Below are 26,006 nucleotides of genomic sequence, written 5' to 3'. Positions count from 1 at the left end.
ATCCATGAAAAATGGCGGGAAAAATCAGATCGGCGATCGATAGCTAATGCGTGCCTATGGAATAGATCGGCGATCGATTGATCGCGCCTGCCGATCGATTAGATCGGCGATCGATTGCTAATGCCTGCCGATCGATTAGATCGGCGATCGATTGATCGCGCCTGCCGATCGATTAGATCGGCGATCGATTGCTAATGCCTGCCGATCGATTAGATCGGCGATCGATTGATCGCGCCTGCCGATCGATTAGATCGGCGATCGATTGCTAATGCCTGCCGATCGATTAGATCGGCGATCGATTGATCGCGCCTGCCGATCGATTAGATCGGCGATCGATTGCTAATGCCTGCCGATCGATTAGATCGGCGATCGATTGATAATGCCTGCCGATCGATTAGATCGGCGATCGATTGATCGCGCCTGCCGATCGATTAGATCGGCGATCGATTGCTAATGCCTGCCGATCGATTAGATCGGCGATCGATTGATCGCGCCTGCCGATCGATTAGATCGGCGATCGATTGCTAATGCCTGCCGATCGATTAGATCGGCGATCGATTGATCGCGCCTGCCGATCGATTAGATCGGCGATCGATTGCTAATGCCTGCCGATCGATTAGATCGGCGATCGATTGATCGCGCCTGCCGATCGATTAGATCGGCGATCGATTGCTAATGCCTGCCGATCGATTAGATCGGCGATCGATTGATCGCGCCTGCCGATCGATTAGATCGGCGATCGATTGCTAATGCCTGCCGATCGATTAGATCGGCGATCGATTGATCGCGCCTGCCGATCGATTAGATCGGCGATCGATTGCTAATGCCTGCCGATCGATTAGATCGGCGATCGATTGATCGCGCCTGCCGATCGATTAGATCGGCGATCGATTTCCAATGCCTGCCGATCGATTGCTAATGCACACTATTTGCACACTCCTTGCACACCCTTTGCACTCATACAGAGGCAGGAGGTTTCTCAGTTCTGGTCGGGGTTTTTTGGGGCGTTCATTCAGGGGGATTTCCTCAAGGATTGGGACACTCCTTGATTCCATCCCTTGCCTGTCTCCCAAGCGCCACCCTGTGGGCAGAGCGCGGTACTGCGCGCCTGCCTCTCCCAAGATGGCGGCTCGGGTGTCGCTCCCCGACCTTCTAACTCTGGCTGCAAAAGGAGGGTGGCACAGCAAGGAGCCCGCTCGCTCTAGTGGGATGCCTGCGCACGACGCCGACACCGATCCCACGGGTGCGATTTTTCGGCGGCGTTTCCAATCGTGCGGACATCTCCTTCAGCCCGCTTCGGCCCGGGGGAGAGGGGCGGGGCCGCCAGCGATGGTCCCGGCGCAGCCCGGGCAGGCTCGGGGCGGAGCCGGGGCTTGGCGAGGCGGGGCACGGAGGTCCCGGGGACGGGACCGGGCGGGGCCGGGGCGGTGCTTTAGGGGCGGTCCCCAGTGGTCCCGGGCGGCACCGGGGGCGGGGCCGGGTGATCCCGGAGCGGTACCGAGCTGTGCTGGGGACGGTGCTGCAGGGGCGGTGCCGGGCCCGCCTCAGGGTGATTGAATGCCCAGAAATCGCCTCCTCTGCCCCGTGCTCACACTGAGCTGCGGGCTGCAGCGTGCTGTCGGAGCTCCGCACACAGCACGGATTTGGGCTTCCCCCCCCTCTCAAACCCTCTCCCCCTTCTTCCTCCTCCTCATCTTCCTCTTTGTCCTCTGTCACTGCTGAGGCTCTGGAAAGAACTGAAATTCTGCAGGGAGAGATGTCCTCTCGTGGCCCCAGGGACTGCCTCGGCACGGGCCACGAGCGCCTCCGGCCCCTGCCTTCTCCTGCTTGAAAAGATCACCTGGAGCCCGAGCTCGGGGGGGTGAAATCAGCTGAAATCCAGGTAACTCTGTCAAGTGCCCCCCAGGGACATCGGCGGGGCTGGGGGATGAGGGTTTGAAACAGCAAATTCTTTGGAATATACACCTGTCCCTGTGCCGATGCTGCTGAGCTTCCTGCCACAGTATATCCCCACTCCATGAGGCGCTGTGAGGTTATGGCAGTGGGAATTGAGCAGGGAATTCGGGGCTATGGGCATAATTCACGGGAGCTAGCAAAGCTGACAGCCAACCCCAAATCGGGGCACAGCACAGAGAACAATCTGTGTGCTGCCCTGTCAGCTCAAGCTCCTGGGCTGGGAAGTATTGGGAGTTAAATGTATGGAATTACACAAATCACAGCAACTGGCATCACCCAGAGGGACAATCCAAGGCCCAAACAATTCCTCCACAGTCCACTCTGGGAAAAACACCCTGTGCCTGCCAGGAGCTCTGACCCTGCTTTTCCTACCAGCTCCTGAGCAGTGTCAGGGCCACCACGACGCCTTTAAAATCCAGATAAACCCCAAATCCTACACAGTGAATAATCCAAAGAAAGTACTGAATTGTTGTCATTAAAAGCTCAAAACTCATTAAGAATTCTATGACAACAGTGTAATGGACTCCCAGGAACCTCATGAATGCTCTCGGTTTCATTTTTGTGTATTTTTACTCCCTCATTTGGCAGCTTGTAAAACTTATCCTGGAATTCAGAGGTCAAGCAGGATCGACTTTGGATTGACCTTCACCTCTGGTCCCACTTTGTGCAAACACAACTCGTGCCCAGGTGGGTGAACTCATCACCTCAGCTTTTCACTCCAGAGTATCCCCTCCTTATTTCCCTGTAGATGAACTCAGATCCACTCCTCACCTCCACTGGTCATCCAAGCGTCCATTCTGTTCCCCACAGGCCCTGGTGGCCCCAGGGAGCTCCCTTGGCCTTTCTCCTGCCCCTCTGCAGCCCGAGGTCGCTACACAAACAGTTCTTGTGTCCCCTCTAAATGACCCCGGGTTTTCTGCTCAATGAATGGCATGACCCGTGCCCACTGCTCATGATTCACCCAACCAAAATCAAGAGCAAATGTTGCTTGGGCTTTAAGAACTTGAAATAACTCTGAAGCAGAAGAAATCCCCTTTTTCTTCTGGTTTTTATTTTTATTTTTTCATTTAAGATGCTGGACTTGCCTCTGTGGATGTGTGCTGAGCTCTCACTGCAGGGGACTGTCAGGCCTGAATGGCTGTGAGTTCGTGTTCTTCTCAGTAGGGAATCAGAAATTATTCTTAGACCATAGAATTGTTTTCTGAAACCTTTCCCCTTTCCTCTTTGTGCCTTTGAATTTTTCAGCTGTTCCCTGTTGTCACTTCCCCTGCCTGACTTCTGTGCAGCTCCTAGCTGGGAAAAACTGGGAAAACTTAGAGGGTACAGAGGTGGAATTTTTGGCTGGATTTTTCTAACATTTCTAATTTTGCTGAACTTATTTCCCCAGTGAGAAGAGCACGAACTCACAGCCATGCAGGCCTGACAGTCACTGCGGGAAATCTGACACAGTATTAATAAGTAACCTTTCCTGAGAGCAGTCACCACCCCCCAGTCCTCCAGCCTTGTCAAATGTTTGCAATGAATGGACCCAAGTTCTAATCCTTAATCTAAATTTATGTCAGCTTTTGTTAGAAAGATACCGGACAGTAAATCATACAAGAGAATTTAAAAATTGCACAAAGAATAACAGGCCCAGACCAAACCCAACCACCCCCATCACCGCTCCACCCCAATTTTGGGAGAAACAGTGATACAGTTTATAAATACTCTCCTTCCACACTATTCAGTCCTTCACCGCACATCCCCAGAGAGGAGTCCCTCAGACCTTGCTCCCCTGAACACCAGGAGAGCTGGAGTTTCACCCAGATCCCACATTCCCATGGCAGTTAATCCCAGCAGGGAGGCAAAGAGGAACCCTGCATCCTCTGACATAGCCCACAGCACGGGCAGCACCAGGAGCCCTCCAGGCTCAGACCTCTGGTGCTGAAGCCTCTGGGCTTTGGCTGATCAAACACCACAGCTCTTGGCAAAGATGCCAGGAGAGTCGTGATTCTTCCTGTCCTGAAAGAGAGGAGGAAAAGAAAATTAAGTCGACTGCAGAAGGATTCCAGCTCTCAACTTCTGCTCTGATTCCTCACTCTGGGGTTTTATCCATGACAAGTGACACCAATTCAGAGTGCCCTTTTCCAGCATTTTTATTCCTAACTATTTCAGACATTAAAAGGATGCTCATTTCTCTTATTGTATTCTTTGCTTAATTTTATTAGAGGCATTTTCATCCCAGACCCCACTTGTCAGTTCTTCAATCCTTTAGCACTGGACTTGGCACAAAGGGATACCCGTGGTGCTGCATCACAAGAAATCCCAAAGAGAAACCCCTTCCAAACCTGACGGAGAAAGCTTTCAAGGCACTCCAGAACACAGACAGCTTTTCCTGCCTTGTCAGGCCACACCAATTCTGTCCCATCCACCTGAACTGTGCAGGTGAGGAAAAGGCTTTCCTTGCTCCTCGGGAATCACTGTCTGAGACCACGGATGTCCATCCTGGGCAGCACCTGGAAACAACGTGGGAAAGGCAAAATGAGAGTGTTTTCTATCAGAAAATTACTACTACTAATAAAAATAACAATCAGAACTTCTGGACAAATTTAGTAACATCACTTTGATATGAGAAATACAGGCCATGCCCATCCTTGTAGCCCAGGTGAAAACAGGAAGGAGAACTAGAGGAAAAGCAGAGTCCCTTATTTGATCTCTGGACACAAACGGAGGCCTTTTCCCTGTGAAACCAAACTCACCCTTCCAGGGTTCCTGAGATCAGCTACGAGGAGGCTTTTGGCACTCCAAGAGCAGCTGGGTCACAGCTGGATGCGGCTTGGGTCTGGGAGACACCGTGCTCCTTCTGGAATTATAGCACGCAAATGCCTGCTCCTGGCCCCAGGCCCGGAGATAAAATCTGTGGGGTTTTTCCCTGTGCAACATTGTTCACCCCTCCCAGGTTCCTGAGATCTGCACAGAGGAGGCTTTGGGCACCCCAAAGGCAGCCAGGGTTACAGGTGGGGGCAGCTTGGGGCTGGGAGAAATCCTCATCCATTTGGAATTTTATCAGGCAGAAACCTGGCTGGGTGCACAGGTCTCTGGACACGACCAGTGGCCCTTTCCCCTGTGAAACAAAACTCACCCTGCCAGGCTCCTGAGACCACTTAGGAGGAGGGGTTTGACTCTCCAAGAGCAGTCGCAACGAGAGATGCTCACACAGAAGGCCATGCAGAAGAGGAAACGAGCGCACCCGCAGCCCCCCAAGGCGCGCCCCAACGCCCCAGACCCGGCACCGCCAGCTCGGGCAGTCCCATAAAGCATCCCCCCGCCTCCGCAGCGGCGGGACAGGCGGGGCCCGGGGTCCCGAGGAAACCGAGCGTGCCCGGAGGCGCGGCAGGACGGCAGCGCAGCGCCGCCTGGCGGCGGAGCAGGAGAGCAGCGCCGGGCCCCATGGCAGTATCGGTACCCGTGCGCCCCCTGCTGTCCGCGGCGATGCAGCGCCCGATGCCGAGTTCCACGCCCGTGTCGCCGAGGGAGAGGGGCACCGCTGGCTGGGGCCTCCCCGCCGACACGGACAGAAGCCGAAGCAGAAGCCCCGGTGCCATTGGCGGCCCCTACCCAGCGGGCCGGGCTCCGCACGGGCCCGCGGCCCCGCGCGGTATCGGGTCGTCCCGCTCCCGTCTTCGTCGCACCCGGCCCTGCTCCTGGCATGAAGCGCGTCACCGCCCCGCGCCGTCCCGCCCCCCCGCGCGTCATCGCGTGCGTTCGGCGGCCCGCCCCGGGGGCGGTGCCGGGGGCGCTACCCGGGGCGGTGCCGGGGCAGTGCCGGGGGCGGCACCGGGGGCGGTGCCGGGGGCGTTCCCGGTCGCCGTGCCGGGATAGCCCGGGGAGCGGTTCCGGGAGCGGTTCGGGGGGCGGTGCCGATTGCGGTCCCGGTCACTGTCCCCAGTCCCCGTCCCCAGTCCTGGTCCCGGTCCCAGTCCCCGGTTCCGGTCCCCGATCCTGGTCCCAGTCCCCAGTTCCCCGTCCCGGAACCCGATCACGGTCCTGGTCCCAGTCCCCAATCCCGGTCCCGGTCCCTGTCCCAGGTCCCCGTCCGCGATCCCGGTCCCTGTCCCATTTCCCCGTCCCGGTCCCCGATCCCAGTCCCGGTCCACGTCCCCGATCCCGATTTTTCCCCCCCTTTCACACTGATTTTTCCCCCGATTTATCAATGATTTTTTCCCCATTTTTTTCCCATTTCTCACTGATATTTCCCCCCATTTTTCAGGGATTTTTTCCCCCATTTCTCACTGATTTTTTTTCCCATTCTTCATGGAGTTTTCCCCCCGTTTTTCACTGATTTTTCCCCATTTCTCACTGACTTTTTCCCCATTTTCCCCCATTTCTCACTGATATTTTCCCCCATTTTTCATGGATTTTTTCCAGATTTATCCCCATTTCCCACTGATTTTTCCCCATTTTTCATGGATTTTTCCCCCCCGTTTCTTACTTATGTTTTTCCCCGATTTCTCATTGATTTCCCCCCCCCATTTCGCACTGATTTTTTACCCATTTTTCCCCATTTCTCTCTGATTTCTTTCGCCATTTTTCATGGAATTTCCCCACCCATTTCTCACTGATTTTTCCCCCATTTCTCACGGATTTTTTCCCCACTTTCCCCCATTTCTCACTGATTTTTTCCCCCATTCTTCAGGGATTTTTTCCCCCATTTCTCACTGATTTTTCCCCCATTTCTCAATTAACTTTTCCCCACTTTTCCCCGTTGCTCACTGATTTGTTCCCCCATTTTTCATGGATTTTTTTCCCCATTTCTCACTGATTTTTCCCCCCCATTCTTCATGATTTACAGGATACTCTATCGTGAATGGAAAGCAATTAAAGGAAGGGGGGAGGTTACCAGCCACCTGGTCAGCTCAGACAGCAGAGCTGCACACGCTTGTGAGAGCCTGTGAATTATAGCAGGACAAGACATTAAATATATTTACTGATTCTAAATATGCATATGCGGTAATACATGCATTTGGAAAACTATGGGGAAAAAAAGAGGTAATTAAGCTGCAGAAGAAAGAAGAAAAAAATTGGTTTACAAGGGATGGCAAGCAGTGGATACCAAAAGCTCTAGCCTTACAATTGTTAAAACAACTTCATTAAAGGAGTCGTTCTGTGCCTTCTTTGGGGTGAGGAAAAAAGGCTGAGGGGGGCTCCGACGTGGTTTGGGGCACCCCAAGGTCCCTGGGAGAGGGAGCCGGGCTGCGCTGGAGGAGCAGGTGAGTCGGGCATGGGGGGGGGGTCATGGTGGGTGCCAGAACATTGAGAGGGAGGGGTGGGTGTAGAATGCATGAAAAACAGAACCTTAAAAAATAGCTAAATATAGTCTAAAAGGAATGTTTTATTGGCTTGTGTTTGGATAGAGGTAGGGTTTTTTTATAGATACTGTAAATAGAAAAGATAAAGAATAAAAATATAGAAGCAAATATAAGAAACCAATATATAAATATATTACATTACATTATATTATGTTATGAAAATAGAAATATATAAATATTCAGACTTTAAAAGGAATGTTTTATTGGTTTTTATTTGGTTAGAGGAGGGTTTTTTGAAAATAATATAGGCAAAAATATACAAATATGCAAAAATAGATACTGACATAAAATTATTATAACTATATATGCATATATATATGTAAGTATAAATATATAGAAATAAATATAAATATAAAATACATGTATGTAGTATGTAATATAAATAATTTATCGATTTTAATATGTTCTATTAAATAGTATGTTATAATAGAATGTAAATAGCATCTAGTATATTAATATACTAGTAAAAACTACATTAAATAGTATATAAATATAGAATACACAATATAGACATATAAATCTACAGATATAAATATGAAAACTAAATAGAAAAATATATTCAAATAGAATTTAAAATAATCGAGTTTTTTGTTTCTATTTGGTTAGAGGCAGAGCTTTTAAAGAAATAATATTAAAAACTATGAACCTCCAAATATAGATGGATATAGATAAAATAGAAATAACATTAGTAATATAAATCTATGTATATAATGAATAATAAAATAATATTGTATATATGATAAATAGAATAGCAATTAAATTGAATATATGAAATATGTATAGATTATGACTAGAAATTAAATATTAAAAAATAGATGATTTATATATATAAAAGGTTTTTTTTTTTTCATTTGGTCAGAGGCAGGGCATTTTTAGTTTGGGTCGGGGTTTTTTTGGGGCGTTCATTGAGAGGATTTTATGACGGGTGGGGACTCTGGTGCTTGGAACTCTCTCCCTTCTCTGTCTGTCCCTGACAGGGCGGCAGTGCCGGGGTGAGTTGGGCGGCAGTGCTGCCGCCGTGTGGACACAGGCGGGTACTGCACCGTGCCCCTCTCAGGATGGCGGAAGGGCCCGCGGGCCGGGACCCAGCCGTGCGGCAGCGCTCAAGATGGCGGCCTCTCTAGGACCCCGGGGGATAGGCGTTTACATAAAACGCCTGTCCGCGCTCGCCGGCGCCCTCACGCCCGCGGCACCGCGGACCGCGCGGCCGTTGTCGGCACGCTCTGACACGTCCGGGAAAATTGTCGGCGAGCGGATCGACGTCGGCGATTTAATCAGGCATCTTATGCCTACACACCGGGGTCCTGATTTTTTCCCGCCCTTTCTGCCGCCATTTTTGGCAGGTCAGCCGGAGTGCCTCCTGAGCCGCCATTTTGAGAGTGCGGACACACTCAAGATGGCGGCCTCTCTAGGACCCCGGCGGATAGGCGTTTACATAAAACGCCTGTCCGCGCCCGCCGGCGCCCTCACGCCCGCGGCACCGGGGACCGCGCGGCCGTTGTCGGCACGCTCTGAAACATCCGGGAAAATTGTCGGCGAGCGGATCGGCGTCGGCGATGTAATCAGGCATCTTGTGCCTACACACCGGGGTCCTGATTTTTTCCCGCCCTTTCTGCCGCCATTTTTGGCAGGTCAGCCGGGGTGCCGCCCGAGGCGCCATTTTGAGAGTGCGGACACACTCAAGATGGCGGCCTCTCTAGGACCCCGGCGGATAGGCGTTTACATAAAACGCCTGTCCGCGCCCGCCGGCGCCCTCACGCCCGCGGCACCGCGGACCGCGCGGCCGTTGTCGGCACGCTCTGAAACGTCCGGGAAAATTGTCGGCGAGCGGATCGGCGTCGGCGATGTAATCAGGCATCTTATGCCTACACACCGGGGTCCTGATTTTTTCCCGCCCTTTCTGCCGCCATTTTTGGCAGGTCAGCCGGGGTGCCGCCCGAGGCGCCATTTTGAGAGTCCCGACACGCTCAAGATGGCGGCCTCTCTAGGACCCCGGCGGATAGGCGTTTACATAAAACGCCTGTCCGCGCCCGCCGGCGCCCTCACGCCCGCGGCACCGCGGACCGCGCGGCCGTTGTCGGCACGCTCTGAAACATCCGGGAAAATTGGCGGCGAGCGGATCGGCGTCGGCGATGTAATCAGGCATCTTGTGCCTACACACCGGGGTCCTGATTTTTTCCCGCCCTTTCTGCCGCCATTTTTGGCAGGTCAGCCGGGGTGCCGCCCGAGGCGCCATTTTGAGAGTGCGGACACACTCAAGATGGCGGCCTCTCTAGGACCCCGGCGGATAGGCGTTTACATAAAACGCCTGTCCGCGCCCGCCGGCGCCCTCACGCCCGCGGCACCGCGGACCGCGCGGCCGTTGTCGGCACGCTCTGAAACATCCGGGAAAATTGGCGGCGAGCGGATCGGCGTCGGCGATGTAATCAGGCATCTTATGCCTACACACCGGGGTCCTGATTTTTTCCCGCCCTTTCTGCCGCCATTTTTGGCAGGTCAGCCGGGGTGCCGCCCGAGCCGCCATTTTGAGAGTCCCGACACGCTCAAGATGGCGGCCTCTCTAGGACCCCGGCGAATAGGCGTTTACATAAAACGCCTGCCCGCGTTCGCCGGCATAAAAATAAATATGCATAAATATAAACATAGACATGAACATGCACAAACGTTAACCTGCATAGATAGAAACATAAACATAAACATAAACATAAACATAAACATGCAAAACAATAATAATAAATATAAATATAAATAGAAATAGAAATACAAACATTAATAAAATCAGTGAGAAAGGGGGTAAAATCAGTGAGAAATGGGGGGGAAAAACCATGAAAAATGATGGAAAAATCAGAGAGAAATGGGGGAAAAATCGGTGTGGAATGGGGAAAAAGATCAACGAAAAATTGGGAAAAATCAGTCAGAAGTGGGGCATAAAAATCAGTGAGAAATGGGGGGAAAAGTCGGTGAGAAATGGGGAAAAAATCAGTGATTAATGGGCGGGAAAATGCATGAAAAATGGGGGGAATAATTCAGAGAGAAATGGGGGCAAATATCAGTGAGAAATGGGGGGGGAAATCAGGAAATATCCATGAAAATTGGGGGAAACATCCATGAAAAATGGCGGAAAAAATCAATGAAAAATGGCGGAAAAAATCAGTGAGAAATGGGGAAAAATGGGGAAAAAGGAGTGATAAATGGGGGAAAAAATCAGTGAGAAATGGGGAAAAATGGGGAAAAAATCCACGAAAAATAAGTGGAAAAATCCATGAAAAATCAACGGAAAAATCAGTGAGAAATGGGGAAAACATCATGGTGAAATGGGGCAAAAATCAGAGAGAAATGGGGAAAAATCATTGAAAAATGGGGGATAAAAATCAGTGAGAAATGGGGGGAAAATGGGGAAAAACATCATTGAGAAATGGGGAAAATAATCAGTGAGAAATGGGGAAAATTTGGGAAAAATCCAGGAAAATTGCGGGAAAAAATGCTTGAAAAATTGGGGAAAAAATCCGAGAGAAAATCCCCGGGAATCCCCGGGAAAAACCCCCCGGAATCCCCGAGAAAATCCCCCGGAATCCCCGGGAAAATCCCCCTGGAAAATCCCCGGGATAATCACCCCGGAATCCCCTGGAAAATCCCCTAGGAATCCCCGAGAAAATCCCCCCGGAATTCGCCGGGAAAATCCCCCCGGAATCCCCCAGAAAATCCCCCCGGAATACTCTGCAATATCCCCCCGGAATCCCCTGGATAATCCCCCCGGAATCCCCGATAAAATCCCCCTGGAATCTCCAGGAAAATGCCCCGGGAATACGTGAGAAAATCTCCCCGGAATCCCCGAGAAAATCCCCCCGGAATCCCGTGGAAAATCCCCCCTGAATCCCCGAGAAAATCCCCCCGGATTCCCCTGAAAATCCCTCGGAATTCCCCGGGAAAATCCTCCCGGAATCCACGAGAAAATCCGCCCGGAATCCCCGGGAAAATCCTCCAGAAATCCCCGAGAAAATCCCCCGGAGTCCCCGGGAAAATCAACCCGGAATCGCCGGGAAAATCCCCCCAGAATCCCCGAGAAAATCCCCCGGAATTCCCCTAGAAAATCCCCCCGGACTCCCCGAGAAATTTCCCCCGGAATCCCCGGGAAAATAGCCCCCGGAATCCGCGAGAAAATCCCCCCGGAATCCACGCGAAAATCCCCCAGAAATCCCTGTGAAAGCCCCCCCGGAATCCCCGAGAAAATTCGCCCGTAATACTCGGGAAAATATGCCCGGAATCCCCTGGAAAAACCCCCGGGAATCCCCTGGATAATCCCCCCGGAATCCCCGATAAAATCCCCCTGGAATCTCCAGGAAAATGCCCCGGGAATACGCGAGAAAATCCCCCCGGAATCCCCTGGAAAATCCCCCCTGAATCCCCGAGAAAAACCCCCCTGAATCCCCGAGAAAATCCCCCCGGATTCCCCTGAAAATCCCTCGGAATCCCCGGGCAAATCTCCCCGGACTCCCCGAGAAAATCCCCCCGGAATTCCCCGGGAAAATCCCCCCGGAATCCCCGAGAAAATCCCCTAGAATTCCCCGGGATAATCCCCCCGGAATCCCCGAGAAAATCCCCCCGCAATCGCCGAGAAAATCCCCCCGGAATCGCCGGAATAATCCCCTGGAATTCCCCGGGAAAATCATCCCGGAATCCCCGAGAATATCCCCCCGGTATCGCCGAGAAAACCCCCCCGGAATTCCTCGTAAAATCCCCCCGGAATCCCCGGGAAAATACCTCCGGACTCCCCGAAAAAATCCCCCGGAATCCCCGAGAAAATCCCCCGGAATTTCCCGGGAAAATCACCCCGGAATCCCCGAGAAAATTCTCCCGAAATACTCGGCAAAATCCCCCAGGAATCCACGGAAAATTCCCCGGAATCCAGGAGAAAATACCCCGGAATCCCCATGAAAATCCCCCCGGAATCTCCGAGAAAATCCCCCGGAATCCCCGCGAATATCCCCCCGGAATCCCCGGGAAAATCCCCATGAATTCCCCGGGAAAATAATCTCGGAATCCCCGAGAAAATCTCCCCGGAATCACCGAGATAATGGCCCCGGAATACCCGAGAACATCCCCCGGAATTGCCCGAGAAAATCATCCCGTAATCCCCGAGGAAATCCCCCCGGAACACTCGGGAAAATCCCCCCGGAATTCCTCGTAAAATCACCCCGGATACCCCGGGAAAATCCCTCCGGACTCCCCGAAAAATTCCCCCCGGAATCCCCGAGAAAATCCACCCGGAATCCCCTGGAAAATCCACCGGGAATTCCCTGGGAAATTCCTCGCTGAAACCCCTGGAAAATCCCCCCGGAATCCCGGAGAAAATCCCCCCGGAATTCCCCGGGAATATCCCCTCGGAATCCCCGGGAAAATCCCCCCGGACTCCCCGAAAAAATCCCCCCGGAATACTCGGGAAAATCCCCCCGGAATACTCGGGAAAATCCTCCCGGAATTCCCGAGAAAATCCCCCGGAATTCCCTGAGAAAATCGCCCCGGAATCCCAGTGAAAATCCCCCCGGAATCCCCGTGAAAATCCCCCCGGAATCCCCGGGAAAATCCCCCAGGAATCCCCTGGAAAATCCCCCAGGTATCCCCGATAAAATCCCCCTGGAATCCCCTGGAAAATCCCCCTGGAATCGCGGGGAAAAAGCCCCCCGCATTTCCCGGGAAAAATCCCCCCGGAATCCCCGATAAAATCTCCCCGGAATCCCTGAGAAAATCCCCCCGGAATCCGCGAGAAAATATGCCCAGAATCCCCGATAAAATCCCCCCGGAATCCCCGATAAAATCCGCCCGGAATCCCCCAGAAATTCCCCCCGGAATCCCCGACAAAATCCCCCCGGAATTCCCGACAAAATCCTCCCGGAATCCCCAGAAAATCCCCCCGGAATCCCCGGAAAATCCCCGCGGAATTCCGGTCCATTTCTGTAGGAGAATAGTTTGTAAGGATAGTGCAGAAGGCACTAGTTGCCAACGAGTTACAGCTGTACTGATTAGCAAGGAGTGGAAACAGCCTTGCCTGCCCAGTGAGGCTGGTTGTTATAAAAGCGTGGGTCAGCTGGCTGCCAGTTTCACTAAGCACAGCTCCAGCAGGAGGTGCAGAGCCTGCTGCAGTGTGGGCTGGAGCCTGCTGGCTGTGCTGCGAGGAGGAAGGGACACGTGGCCGTGCAAGGGATGGACAAGGTGAGAGGATGCTGTGTGTGGGACAGACAGGCTCAGGTGGCTGGGGAAGGGACAGGCTGGGGTTTAGCCAGTCGTACAGAGGAGAGGAGGAGTCGGTGCTGTGTGGAGCTGCCTGTGAGAAAAGGAGTCAGAGTTGCCTCAAAGAAATCTGTGGAGAGAAGGCATGAAAAGTGTGTAATGAAAGACTACTGTTGGTGCCTGTCATGTCTGTCTTGATATAATTGCTACACGTTTTCTCTGAATGCTTGAATTTAGACATAAAATGAAAACTTTATTGTAAGAAAGGAATGCATTTCTCACCAAAGTGGTGTAGGGTGGGGGATCACAACTCACAGATGGCCTGGAAGCGGAACGGCCACAGGGGTTACTGTAACTGGGCCTCCAGTACCAAAGCCCCAGTGGGTTTAAAGGCTAGAGCTGGGCTGGGATTAGCACGGGCTATGCAGCTGGGCTCATGCACAGGTCTGTCAGCACTCCTACCCGAGGACAGTCCCTCACCTAGGGAGAGGTTCTAGGCCTGGAGATGAGGCTGAGTTTGGGAAGGGTGATGAGGACATGGTTAGGGAGGGATGTAAATGCATATCAAAAGACTTAATTTTGAGGGGTGGCAAGCATTAGCTATAAACCAGTAAGTATTTACAGCTAAAGGCTGGAGGTGGGGGCTGTCTGAGGAGGACAGGACTGTTTAAGGCTGAAGTTGGAAGAGAAACCTTGGTGAAGCTTTTGCGTTAGAAACGGCCTCACCTGCCAAATCAGATTTTTGTCTTCAGGATTGCATGAGTGAGGATGCCACAGCCAAGGAAAAGGTTCAGGTTTGGGAGGCAAAGGCGAGTTAGGCAGGGCTGCAGGGCTGGGGCTTGGCTGTTTCCATACTGCTCAGGGCAGCAAAGGGTAACTGGCTCACTGGGCCTTGGATCTAGAACTCTTTCTGGAACAAGGTGGAGAGCTGAGGTTCATGCAAGGGGCCAGGAATTCTTTGTCTGACTGGAAAATGCCAGAGGGGCAGTGTGTGACTCGGATAGGATGATATGTTCGTCTGGCGAGAGTCACAAAAGAATATTTTGGTTTACTGATAACTGGGCAGCTCAGAAGTTACTACTTGACTTAGTTGCTGCTCCCATCTGTTGCACACATAAACAGAGCAAAGCAGACGAATTCTCTCGGAGCCTGAGGTCTTTGACTGGCCCTCCAAAAATGCTGCCCGCTAAAAAACAGACGTGGGGGAGGAAAGTTGTCAGATACAATAGAGCAAGAAAAGGACACGGGCTTCAAAGTGCCCTCCAGCAGACCACGGAAGTGACCTGTCTGGAAGTGAAACCAGCAGTCTGCTTCCCCAGCCTCCTGGAAGCCTCTAACAGCTACACAGGCAGTGAGGGGAGAGAACAATTCAACCTAAAAATAATTTTCAGTAGCGTTCTGCACTGCTGTTAAAAATACTGCAACCAGGGAATGTGGTGTGGTGATAACTATTAGGCCTGTAAGTCTGGTAACTGGGGCTTTTAGCTCAAACATCTCGGTATGGCTACTTTGAGCCTTGTAAAAGCTGCGTTAAGTCCAATTTCTTGAGTAGTTCTACTAGCTCTAGCCTTGCTTTTCATCCCCTCAGTAACAAAGCAACTCCCTCTCGAGAATGTTATTTACTTTCCATATTATGTGCCTACCGATTTCTGGAATTGCAAATGTCTTTGGATACATGCGTAAATTTAAGTTTCAAGAAAGCTGTCAAGCTAAAACAAAGGCTTGCCATAATGCAGAAGAAAATGTTTTATGGAAGAACTGAGAGGTCCCTACCTGGGCATAGAATTTGCTATACTAAGGTGTGTTCCAAACGGATCTGCCATCTAAACAAGCAGAAAAATAGTTGGAATGTAGTGAGTTCAATTTAACTATTGCTAGAAATAGGAATTATTAGCAGAGCTTGGAGCATGATATCACTAGCAGCAGTAAGACGCTTTTAGCTTGCTTCTCATAAATTACTTGTAAAAAGCATTTGTACCTAGTGTGTAGCAATTAATATTTCCCCATTTTCTTCCCCCCCGCCCCCCAGTCTCAGGTACTCCTTTTATTTTACCCTTTTCTGTCTTGTAACATCACCTTCCTTTATTTTATTCTATCTTCTGTTCTCAGAACATCGCAGCATCCTCTGTCAATGTGAAAGCATTTGTTCATCCTGTCTTGGAATGGCTGTCAATGTTGCCCTCTTCTGGATCACTTTTTTTTTTTTTTTTTTTTTTTTTTTTTTAACAATATGTTGCTAAATGTCAGGAAAATTAATCCACAAACACCAGCGGTTTATGTCCAAAAAGGAAACGGAGGAGTCCTTTTTGCTTTATTCGAATAAAGGGAGAGGCCATGGGACATTCCCCTGGGATCTCTCAAATTTTTGGAGGACGCAGCCTCCTTTTTATCCTATTTTCCCGGCCGCATTTCCCTCTCTCTTTTCCCATTGGCTGAGGTACTTGAGAGGCACAGACTTCCCGGAACGCCTGATACCTGAAATTCCCCTCTAATGTATAACCCTCCCTTTTAATTTTTAATTCTTATAGAATTCATAGTTTCCCCCCGTTGCTTCTTTCATCTTTCGATATCCAATTTCATTTATCAGCAGCCCTGCAGTTTGTTTGTAAAGGCAAATATCTCTTTCCATTCATCAATCAGTGGAATCCATCCCATTGTTTCTTTTATCTCTCAGTGCTAGCCTTATCTACAGGCTGATCCACAGCTCATTTGTAAAGACAAATTCAACATTCCTCTCAGCTAATAAATGAGAAGTTAGCTGAAAAAAGTAAAAACTGGATTTTTTTTCCGGTGTGTGTCGGACAATACAGTGGAGAGAATTTGCGGGAGGATGATCGAGGATATCCTATTATAATATCGTTCTCGGACATTTTACTATTTTAGATCATCAGTTGTATTCTGAAAGAAATCTATTTTAATGATATGTGTACGTTTGCACGAAGTTATAGTTAAATATAGCTTGCGGCTGGGCTCTTTAATGACTAGGGGTATTTTTGGTTTTAATTCAATATTTTATGCTTGTGGTGTGTAGTGTGCTGATTTATTTTTTAATGTTATTTACTACGTGCGCTTTTGTTTTTGAGTGAAGGTAACTTTCTGGATGGCTTTGTATTTGAGGCAGAATGAATTGAAGTAGGTTTTTAAAACTGATTTTTCATATGTACGATGGGGAGTTTAGTAGGGGCAGCTCTGATGGTGGGGGCTTGGTTGTTAATTTTATCAGACGGCTTTTGTTAGATACAGCTTTTAATTCTGGGAAGTTTTGTTTTTCTAATGTCGTGCTTTGAAGGTGGTTTTCGAGGATGTATGGTCTAGCTTTATTTTGTTTGTAGATGGTGTATGATAAGGGCTATGGTCTATTTATCTAATGCCATGTTTTTTCATTCAGGTGTTGATAAGGGAGTTCTTGAATGGCGTTTTGTGTTGTTTTTGTTTTTGGTGGGGCGTTGTTTTTAAAGGATACCTTGATAAGGTTTGCCGATGGCGTTCTAGCCTGTAGCATAAGGCATAGGGTAGTTTTTGAATTATTTTGTGGTGGTTTTGATTCTTGCCAGTATGTAGTGTTTGTTTGAGGTAATGCTGTGTAGCTAATTTCTGTTTTCTTATTAATATTAGAATTGGAGTGTTGTAGTATATGGGCTGTTATTATATCCTAGGGGTTCTATTTATTTGGTTTGATTGTTTTCTAGTTATGGATAATTTTTCTCAAAAAACCATTTTCAGAATTTCAGGCGTGACACAAAAGAACACTCAGATTGCTGGAAGGGAAACGTGTGCCCAGATTGTCTCGAAGCAGTGCTGCTGTCGGTTCTCGTTCAGTTGTGTCTTCTGAAAATGAGACTGTTGTATTCATTGCGCTGTGCTAAACACTTGTCATTCTCCCAATGCCAGGAAACAGATGAAGCTTGAAGAAAGAGGAAGGAATTTGGAAGCGTACAAACAAGCTGAGAAGAGGTTCAGAGATCAGGGTGCTCACTGGCAGCAGGGGCTGGGGTTAGGGCTGAGCAGGAGCAAAGCCGGAGCGCATCAACCTCACCTCGTGTTTTCTCGGGGGCTTTATGGCCCTGGCAAGAGAGAGATGTTCACTGATGAGTCCCAGGCCGAGCCGTGAGCACAGCATGTTGTGTTGGAGCTGGGGGTTTTTTTTGAGACGTTCAGCAGCCACACTCTCTAGTCAAGAGTCCTGAGGTTTGTTGCTGCTCCACTTTCATCCTCATATCCAGCTTCCAGCCCTTTTCTTCTCTCTGTCCAGTGTGTCTTTTGTGTTCCTTTCTTGTCCTGTGTGCTCCCCATCCCATTCCCGTTCCCTACGGAGGGGGAGGGTGTGGAGACTGGGGGCTCCGACGTGGTTTGGGGCACCCCAAGGTCCCTGGGAAAGGGAGCCGGGCTGCGCTGGAGGAGCAGGTGAGTCGGGCATGGGGGGGGGGGGGGGTCATGCTGGGTGCCAGAACATTGAGAGGGAGGGGTGGGTGTAGAATGCATGAAAAACAGAACCATAAAAAATACCTAAATATAGTCTAAAAGGAATGTTTAAATGCTTTTTATTTGGGTAGAGGCACGGTTTTTATAGCTAATATAAAAATAAAATATAAAGAATAGAAATAGATTGGTATACATGTAAAATATAATGAAATCTAAGTAGCAAATATCTATGAAAAATCTAGTGTATAACAGAAATAATGCAAATATAAGAATATGTATAAATATAAAATAGAGCTATGAGAATGGTAATAAGAATGGGGTAAAACATCAGTGAGAAATGGAAAAAAACCACATGAAAAATGGTGGGAAAATCAGTGAGAAATGGAGAAAAATCAGTGAAAAACGGGGGGGGAATCTTTGAAAAACGGGGAAAAAAATCAGTGAGAAATGGGGGAAAAAAAATCCATGAAAAATGGGGGAATAAATCAGTGAGAAACGGGGAAAAGTGGGGGAAAAAATAATTGAGAAATGGGGAAAAAATCAGTGAGAAATGGGGGAAAAGTCGATGAAAAATGGGGGAATATTCAGTGAGAAATGGGGGGGGGGGGGGGGGATCAGTGAGAAATGGGGAAAAAGTCCATGGAAAACAGGCAAACAATCCATGGGCAATGGCGGGAACAGAGCGAGCTGTTGTCGCTCGTGCTGTGGTGGCCGATGCTGTGGGGAAAAAATAAGTGAAAAATGGGGGCAATAATCAGTGATAAATGGGGAGAAAATCAGTGATTAATGGGCGGAAAAATGCATGAAAAATGGAAGGAAAAATTCAGAGAGAAATGGGGGCAAATATCAGTGATAAATGGGGGAAAAAATCAGTGATTAATGGGGGGAAAAATGCATGGAAAATGGGGGGAAAATTCAGAGAGAAATGGGGGCAAAAATCAGTGAGCAATGGGGGGGAAAATCGGGAAATATCCATGGAAAAATGGGGGGAAAAAATCAGTGAGAAATGGGGGAAAAAATCAGTGAGAAATGGGGGAAACATCATGGTGAAATGGGGAAAAAAAATCTTTGATAAATTGGGGAAACAAATCATTGAGAAATGGGGGAAAAAAATCAGTGAGAAATGGGGAAAATATGGGAAAAAATCCACGAAAATTGCGGGAAAAAATGCATGAAAAATTGGGGAAAAATCAGTAAGAAATGGGGGAAAAAATCCATGAAAAATGGCGGGAAAAATCAGATCGGCGATCGATAGCTAATGCGTGCCTATGGAATAGATCGGCGATCGATTGATCGCGCCTGCCGATCGATTAGATCGGCGATCGATTGCTAATGCCTGCCGATCGATTAGATCGGCGATCGATTGATCGCGCCTGCCGATCGATTAGATCGGCGATCGATTGCTAATGCCTGCCGATCGATTAGATCGGCGATCGATTGATCGCGCCTGCCGATCGATTAGATCGGCGATCGATTGCTAATGCCTGCCGATCGATTAGATCGGCGATCGATTGATCGCGCCTGCCGATCGATTAGATCGGCGATCGATTGCTAATGCCTGCCGATCGATTAGATCGGCGATCGATTGCTAATGCCTGCCGATCGATTAGATCGGCGATCGATTGATCGCGCCTGCCGATCGATTAGATCGGCGATCGATTGCTAATGCCTGCCGATCGATTAGATCGGCGATCGATTGATCGCGCCTGCCGATCGATTAGATCGGCGATCGATTGCTAATGCCTGCCGATCGATTAGATCGGCGATCGATTGATCGCGCCTGCCGATCGATTAGATCGGCGATCGATTGCTAATGCCTGCCGATCGATTAGATCGGCGATCGATTGATCGCGCCTGCCGATCGATTAGATCGGCGATCGATTGCTAATGCCTGCCGATCGATTAGATCGGCGATCGATTGATCGCGCCTGCCGATCGATTAGATCGGCGATCGATTGCTAATGCCTGCCGATCGATTAGATCGGCGATCGATTGATCGCGCCTGCCGATCGATTAGATCGGCGATCGATTTCCAATGCCTGCCGATCGATTGCTAATGCACACTATTTGCACACTCCTTGCACACCCTTTGCACTCATACAGAGGCAGGAGGTTTCTCAGTTCTGGTCGGGGTTTTTTGGGGCGTTCATTCAGGGGGATTTCCTCAAGGATTGGGACACTCCTTGATTCCATCCCTTGCCTGTCTCCCAAGCGCCACCCTGTGGGCAGAGCGCGGTACTGCGCGCCTGCCTCTCCCAAGATGGCGGCTCGGGTGTCGCTCCCCGACCTTCTAACTCTGGCTGCAAAAGGAGGGTGGCACAGCAAGGAGCCCGCTCGCTCTAGTGGGATGCCTGCGCACGACGCCGACACCGATCCCACGGGTGCGATTTTCGGCGGCGTTTCCAATCGTGCGGACATCTCCTTCAGCCCGCTTCGGCCCGGGGGAGAGGGGCGGGGCCGCCAGCGATGGTCCCGGCGCAGCCCGGGCAGGCTCGGGGCGGAGCCGGGGCTTGGCGAGGCGGGGCACGGAGGTCCCGGGGACGGGACCGGGCGGGGCCGGGGCGGTGCTTTAGGGGCGGTCCCCAGTGGTCCCGGGCGGCACCGGGGGCGGGGCCGGGTGATCCCGGAGCGGTACCGAGCTGTGCTGGGGACGGTGCTGCAGGGGCGGTGCCGGGCCCGCCTCAGGGTGATTGAATGCCCAGAAATCGCCTCCTCTGCCCCGTGCTCACACTGAGCTGCGGGCTGCAGCGTGCTGTCGGAGCTCCGCACACAGCACGGATTTGGGCTTCCCCCCCTCTCAAACCCTCTCCCCCTTCTTCCTCCTCCTCATCTTCCTCTTTGTCCTCTGTCACTGCTGAGGCTCTGGAAAGAACTGAAATTCTGCAGGGAGAGATGTCCTCTCGTGGCCCCAGGGACTGCCTCGGCACGGGCCACGAGCGCCTCCGGCCCCTGCCTTCTCCTGCTTGAAAAGATCACCTGGAGCCCGAGCTCGGGGGGGTGAAATCAGCTGAAATCCAGGTAACTCTGTCAAGTGCCCCCCAGGGACATCGGCGGGGCTGGGGGATGAGGGTTTGAAACAGCAAATTCTTTGGAATATACACCTGTCCCTGTGCCGATGCTGCTGAGCTTCCTGCCACAGTATATCCCCACTCCATGAGGCGCTGTGAGGTTATGGCAGTGGGAATTGAGCAGGGAATTCGGGGCTATGGGCATAATTCACGGGAGCTAGCAAAGCTGACAGCCAACCCCAAATCGGGGCACAGCACAGAGAACAATCTGTGTGCTGCCCTGTCAGCTCAAGCTCCTGGGCTGGGAAGTATTGGGAGTTAAATGTATGGAATTACACAAATCACAGCAACTGGCATCACCCAGAGGGACAATCCAAGGCCCAAACAATTCCTCCACAGTCCACTCTGGGAAAAACACCCTGTGCCTGCCAGGAGCTCTGACCCTGCTTTTCCTACCAGCTCCTGAGCAGTGTCAGGGCCACCACGACGCCTTTAAAATCCAGATAAACCCCAAATCCTACACAGTGAATAATCCAAAGAAAGTACTGAATTGTTGTCATTAAAAGCTCAAAACTCATTAAGAATTCTATGACAACAGTGTAATGGACTCCCAGGAACCTCATGAATGCTCTCGGTTTCATTTTTGTGTATTTTTACTCCCTCATTTGGCAGCTTGTAAAACTTATCCTGGAATTCAGAGGTCAAGCAGGATCGACTTTGGATTGACCTTCACCTCTGGTCCCACTTTGTGCAAACACAACTCGTGCCCAGGTGGGTGAACTCATCACCTCAGCTTTTCACTCCAGAGTATCCCCTCCTTATTTCCCTGTAGATGAACTCAGATCCACTCCTCACCTCCACTGGTCATCCAAGCGTCCATTCTGTTCCCCACAGGCCCTGGTGGCCCCAGGGAGCTCCCTTGGCCTTTCTCCTGCCCCTCTGCAGCCCGAGGTCGCTACACAAACAGTTCTTGTGTCCCCTCTAAATGACCCCGGGTTTTCTGCTCAATGAATGGCATGACCCGTGCCCACTGCTCATGATTCACCCAACCAAAATCAAGAGCAAATGTTGCTTGGGCTTTAAGAACTTGAAATAACTCTGAAGCAGAAGAAATCCCCTTTTTCTTCTGGTTTTTATTTTTATTTTTTCATTTAAGATGCTGGACTTGCCTCTGTGGATGTGTGCTGAGCTCTCACTGCAGGGGACTGTCAGGCCTGAATGGCTGTGAGTTCGTGTTCTTCTCAGTAGGGAATCAGAAATTATTCTTAGACCATAGAATTGTTTTCTGAAACCTTTCCCCTTTCCTCTTTGTGCCTTTGAATTTTTCAGCTGTTCCCTGTTGTCACTTCCCCTGCCTGACTTCTGTGCAGCTCCTAGCTGGGAAAAACTGGGAAAACTTAGAGGGTACAGAGGTGGAATTTTTGGCTGGATTTTTCTAACATTTCTAATTTTGCTGAACTTATTTCCCCAGTGAGAAGAGCACGAACTCACAGCCATGCAGGCCTGACAGTCACTGCGGGAAATCTGACACAGTATTAATAAGTAACCTTTCCTGAGAGCAGTCACCACCCCCAGTCCTCCAGCCTTGTCAAATGTTTGCAATGAATGGACCCAAGTTCTAATCCTTAATCTAAATTTATGTCAGCTTTTGTTAGAAAGATACCGGACAGTAAATCATACAAGAGAATTTAAAAATTGCACAAAGAATAACAGGCCCAGACCAAACCCAACCACCCCCATCACCGCTCCACCCCAATTTTGGGAGAAACAGTGATACAGTTTATAAATACTCTCCTTCCACACTATTCAGTCCTTCACCGCACATCCCCAGAGAGGAGTCCCTCAGACCTTGCTCCCCTGAACACCAGGAGAGCTGGAGTTTCACCCAGATCCCACATTCCCATGGCAGTTAATCCCAGCAGGGAGGCAAAGAGGAACCCTGCATCCTCTGACATAGCCCACAGCACGGGCAGCACCAGGAGCCCTCCAGGCTCAGACCTCTGGTGCTGAAGCCTCTGGGCTTTGGCTGATCAAACACCACAGCTCTTGGCAAAGATGCCAGGAGAGTCGTGATTCTTCCTGTCCTGAAAGAGAGGAGGAAAAGAAAATTAAGTCGACTGCAGAAGGATTCCAGCTCTCAACTTCTGCTCTGATTCCTCACTCTGGGGTTTTATCCATGACAAGTGACACCAATTCAGAGTGCCCTTTTCCAGCATTTTTATTCCTAACTATTTCAGACATTAAAAGGATGCTCATTTCTCTTATTGTATTCTTTGCTTAATTTTATTAGAGGCATTTTCATCCCAGACCCCACTTGTCAGTTCTTCAATCCTTTAGCACTGGACTTGGCACAAAGGGATACCCGTGGTGCTGCATCACAAGAAATCCCAAAGAGAAACCCCTTCCAAACCTGACGGAGAAAGCTTTCAAGGCACTCCAGAACACAGACAGCTTTTCCTGCCTTGTCAGGCCACACCAATTCTGTCCCATCCACCTGAACTGTGCAGGTGAGGAAAAGGCTTTCCTTGCTCCTCGGGAATCACTGTCTGAGACCACGGATGTCCATCCTGGGCAGCACCTGGAAACAACGTGGGAAAGGCAAAATGAGAGTGTTTTCTATCAGAAAATTACTACTACTAATAAAAATAACAATCAGAACTTCTGGACAAATTTAGTAACATCACTTTGATATGAGAAATACAGGCCATGCCCATCCTTGTAGCCCAGGTGAAAACAGGAAGGAGAACTAGAGGAAAAGCAGAGTCCCTTATTTGATCTCTGGACACAAACGGAGGCCTTTTCCCTGTGAAACCAAACTCACCCTTCCAGGGTTCCTGAGATCAGCTACGAGGAGGCTTTTGGCACTCCAAGAGCAGCTGGGTCACAGCTGGATGCGGCTTGGGTCTGGGAGACACCGTGCTCCTTCTGGAATTATAGCACGCAAATGCCTGCTCCTGGCCCCAGGCCCGGAGATAAAATCTGTGGGGTTTTTCCCTGTGCAACATTGTTCACCCCTCCCAGGTTCCTGAGATCTGCACAGAGGAGGCTTTGGGCACCCCAAAGGCAGCCAGGGTTACAGGTGGGGGCAGCTTGGGGCTGGGAGAAATCCTCATCCATTTGGAATTTTATCAGGCAGAAACCTGGCTGGGTGCACAGGTCTCTGGACACGACCAGTGGCCCTTTCCCCTGTGAAACAAAACTCACCCTGCCAGGCTCCTGAGACCACTTAGGAGGAGGGGTTTGACTCTCCAAGAGCAGTCGCAACGAGAGATGCTCACACAGAAGGCCATGCAGAAGAGGAAACGAGCGCACCCGCAGCCCCCCAAGGCGCGCCCCAACGCCCCAGACCCGGCACCGCCAGCTCGGGCAGTCCCATAAAGCATCCCCCGCCTCCGCAGCGGCGGGACAGGCGGGGCCCGGGGTCCCGAGGAAACCGAGCGTGCCCGGAGGCGCGGCAGGACGGCAGCGCAGCGCCGCCTGGCGGCGGAGCAGGAGAGCAGCGCCGGGCCCCATGGCAGTATCGGTACCCGTGCGCCCCCTGCTGTCCGCGGCGATGCAGCGCCCGATGCCGAGTTCCACGCCCGTGTCGCCGAGGGAGAGGGGCACCGCTGGCTGGGGCCTCCCCGCCGACACGGACAGAAGCCGAAGCAGAAGCCCCGGTGCCATTGGCGGCCCCTACCCAGCGGGCCGGGCTCCGCACGGGCCCGCGGCCCCGCGCGGTATCGGGTCGTCCCGCTCCCGTCTTCGTCGCACCCGGGCCCTGCTCCTGGCATGAAGCGCGTCACCGCCCCGCGCCGTCCCGCCCCCCGCGCGTCATCGCGTGCGTTCGGCGGCCCGCCCCGGGGGCGGTGCCGGGGGCGCTACCCGGGGCGGTGCCGGGGCAGTGCCGGGGGCGGCACCGGGGGCGGTGCCGGGGCGGTGCCGGGGGCGTTCCCGGTCGCCGTGCCGGGATAGCCCGGGGAGCGGTTCCGGGAGCGGTTCGGGGGGCGGTGCCGATTGCAGTCCCGGTCACTGTCCCCAGTCCCCGTCCCCAGTCCTGGTCCCGGTCCCAGTGCCCGGTTCCGGTCCCCGATCCTGGTCCCAGTCCCAGTTCCCCGTCCCGGAACCCGATCACGGTCCTGATCCCAGTCCCCAGTCCCGGTCCCGGTCCCTGTCTCCAGTCCCCGTCCCCGATCCCGGTCCCGGTCCCTGTCCCAGGTCCCCGTCCGCGATCCCGGTCCCTGTCCCATTTCCCCGTCCCGGTCCCCGATCCCAGTCCCGGTCCACGTCCCCGATCCCGATTTTTCCCCCCCTTTCACACTGATTTTTCCCCCGATTTATCAATGATTTTTTCCCCATTTTTTTCCCATTTCTCACTGATATTTCCCCCCATTTTTCAGGGATTTTTTCCCCCATTTCTCACTGATTTTTTTTCCCATTCTTCATGGAGTTTTCCCCCCGTTTTTCACTGATTTTTCCCCATTTCTCACTGACTTTTTCCCCATTTTCCCCCATTTCTCACTGATATTTTCCCCCATTTTTCATGGATTTTTTCCAGATTTATCCCCATTTCCCACTGATTTTTCCCCATTTTTCATGGATTTTTCCCCCCCGTTTCTTACTTATGTTTTTCCCCGATTTCTCATTGATTTCCCCCCCCCATTTCGCACTGATTTTTTACCCATTTTTCCCCATTTCTCTCTGATTTCTTTCGCCATTTTTCATGGAATTTCCCCACCCATTTCTCACTGATTTTTCCCCCATTTCTCACGGATTTTTTCCCCACTTTCCCCCCATTTCTCACTGATTTTTTCCCCCATTCTTCAGGGATTTTTTCCCCATTTCTCACTGATTTTTCCCCCATTTCTCAATTAACTTTTCCCCACTTTTCCCCGTTGCTCACTGATTTGTTCCCCCATTTTTCATGGATTTTTTTCCCCATTTCTCACTGATTTTTCCCCCCCATTCTTCATGATTTACAGGATACTCTATCGTGAATGGAAAGCAATTAAAGGAAGGGGGGAGGTTACCAGCCACCTGGTCAGCTCAGACAGCAGAGCTGCAC

The 26,006-nt window shown here is 51.0% G+C and overlaps 2 protein-coding genes and 2 long non-coding RNA genes across 6 annotated transcripts; 2 read left to right on the top strand and 2 right to left on the bottom strand.

Moving 5' to 3' along the window:
• The first annotated feature begins 1,420 nt into the window (after positions 1-1,420).
• LOC148221531 (uncharacterized) lies at positions 1,421-4,543 on the top strand. Its single transcript, XR_015807821.1, has 3 exons — positions 1,421-1,882; positions 2,545-2,643; positions 4,164-4,543. It is a non-coding gene; the product is annotated as an uncharacterized LOC148221531 (long non-coding RNA).
• Positions 2,986-5,724, bottom strand: LOC148221530 (uncharacterized). 2 transcript variants are annotated; one of them, XR_015807820.1, is made up of 3 exons: positions 5,554-5,724; positions 4,284-4,451; positions 2,986-3,957 (listed from the first exon to the last, which is right to left on the bottom strand). XR_015807820.1 is itself a non-coding variant. In XM_088176588.1 (3 exons), the coding sequence occupies exons 1-3, from the start codon at positions 5,644-5,646 to the stop codon at positions 3,783-3,785; spliced, it is 912 nt and encodes a 303-aa protein (XP_088032714.1). In that variant the 5' UTR covers positions 5,647-5,653; the 3' UTR covers positions 2,986-3,782. The 2 variants fall into 2 exon arrangements, 1 of the variants encoding a protein (XP_088032714.1); XM_088176588.1 differs by having other exon boundaries at positions 5,078-5,653.
• Positions 5,725-20,488: 14,764 nt separating this feature from the next.
• Positions 20,489-23,632, top strand: LOC148221529 (uncharacterized). Its single transcript, XR_015807819.1, has 3 exons — positions 20,489-20,972; positions 21,635-21,733; positions 23,253-23,632. It is a non-coding gene; the product is annotated as an uncharacterized LOC148221529 (long non-coding RNA).
• LOC148221528 (uncharacterized) lies at positions 22,076-24,812 on the bottom strand. Of its 2 annotated transcripts, none has more exons than XR_015807817.1 (3): positions 24,642-24,812; positions 23,373-23,540; positions 22,076-23,046 (listed from the first exon to the last, which is right to left on the bottom strand). XR_015807817.1 is itself a non-coding variant. In XM_088176587.1 (3 exons), the coding sequence occupies exons 1-3, from the start codon at positions 24,733-24,735 to the stop codon at positions 22,872-22,874; spliced, it is 912 nt and encodes a 303-aa protein (XP_088032713.1). In that variant the 5' UTR covers positions 24,736-24,742; the 3' UTR covers positions 22,076-22,871. The 2 variants fall into 2 exon arrangements, 1 of the variants encoding a protein (XP_088032713.1); XM_088176587.1 differs by having other exon boundaries at positions 24,167-24,742.
• Positions 24,813-26,006: the final 1,194 nt, after the last annotated feature.

This window comes from Sturnus vulgaris, chromosome 20 (assembly GCF_052056855.1).
Source record: "Sturnus vulgaris isolate bStuVul1 chromosome 20, bStuVul1.hap1, whole genome shotgun sequence".
Lineage (NCBI taxonomy): Eukaryota > Metazoa > Chordata > Aves > Passeriformes > Sturnidae > Sturnus > Sturnus vulgaris.
This window is presented reverse-complemented; position numbering and strand designations above follow the sequence as displayed.

What these genes read in the sequence shown, in the direction of transcription:
- LOC148221530 (XM_088176588.1), bottom strand. Translation starts at nt 5,646, where the DNA reads ATGCCAGGAGCAGGGCCGGGTGCGACGAAGACGGGAGCGGGACGACCC. An exon ending in GGTCTCAGGAGCCTGGCAGG is followed by an intron (nt 4,452 to 5,077) that starts GTGAGTTTTGTT and finishes CGTTGTTTCCAG; the next exon opens with GTGCTGCCCAGGATGGACAT. An exon ending in TTGAAAGCTTTCTCCGTCAG is followed by an intron (nt 3,958 to 4,283) that starts GTTTGGAAGGGG and finishes CCTCTCTTTCAG; the next exon opens with GACAGGAAGAATCACGACTC.
- LOC148221528 (XM_088176587.1), bottom strand. Translation starts at nt 24,735, where the DNA reads ATGCCAGGAGCAGGGCCCGGGTGCGACGAAGACGGGAGCGGGACGACC. An exon ending in GGTCTCAGGAGCCTGGCAGG is followed by an intron (nt 23,541 to 24,166) that starts GTGAGTTTTGTT and finishes CGTTGTTTCCAG; the next exon opens with GTGCTGCCCAGGATGGACAT. An exon ending in TTGAAAGCTTTCTCCGTCAG is followed by an intron (nt 23,047 to 23,372) that starts GTTTGGAAGGGG and finishes CCTCTCTTTCAG; the next exon opens with GACAGGAAGAATCACGACTC.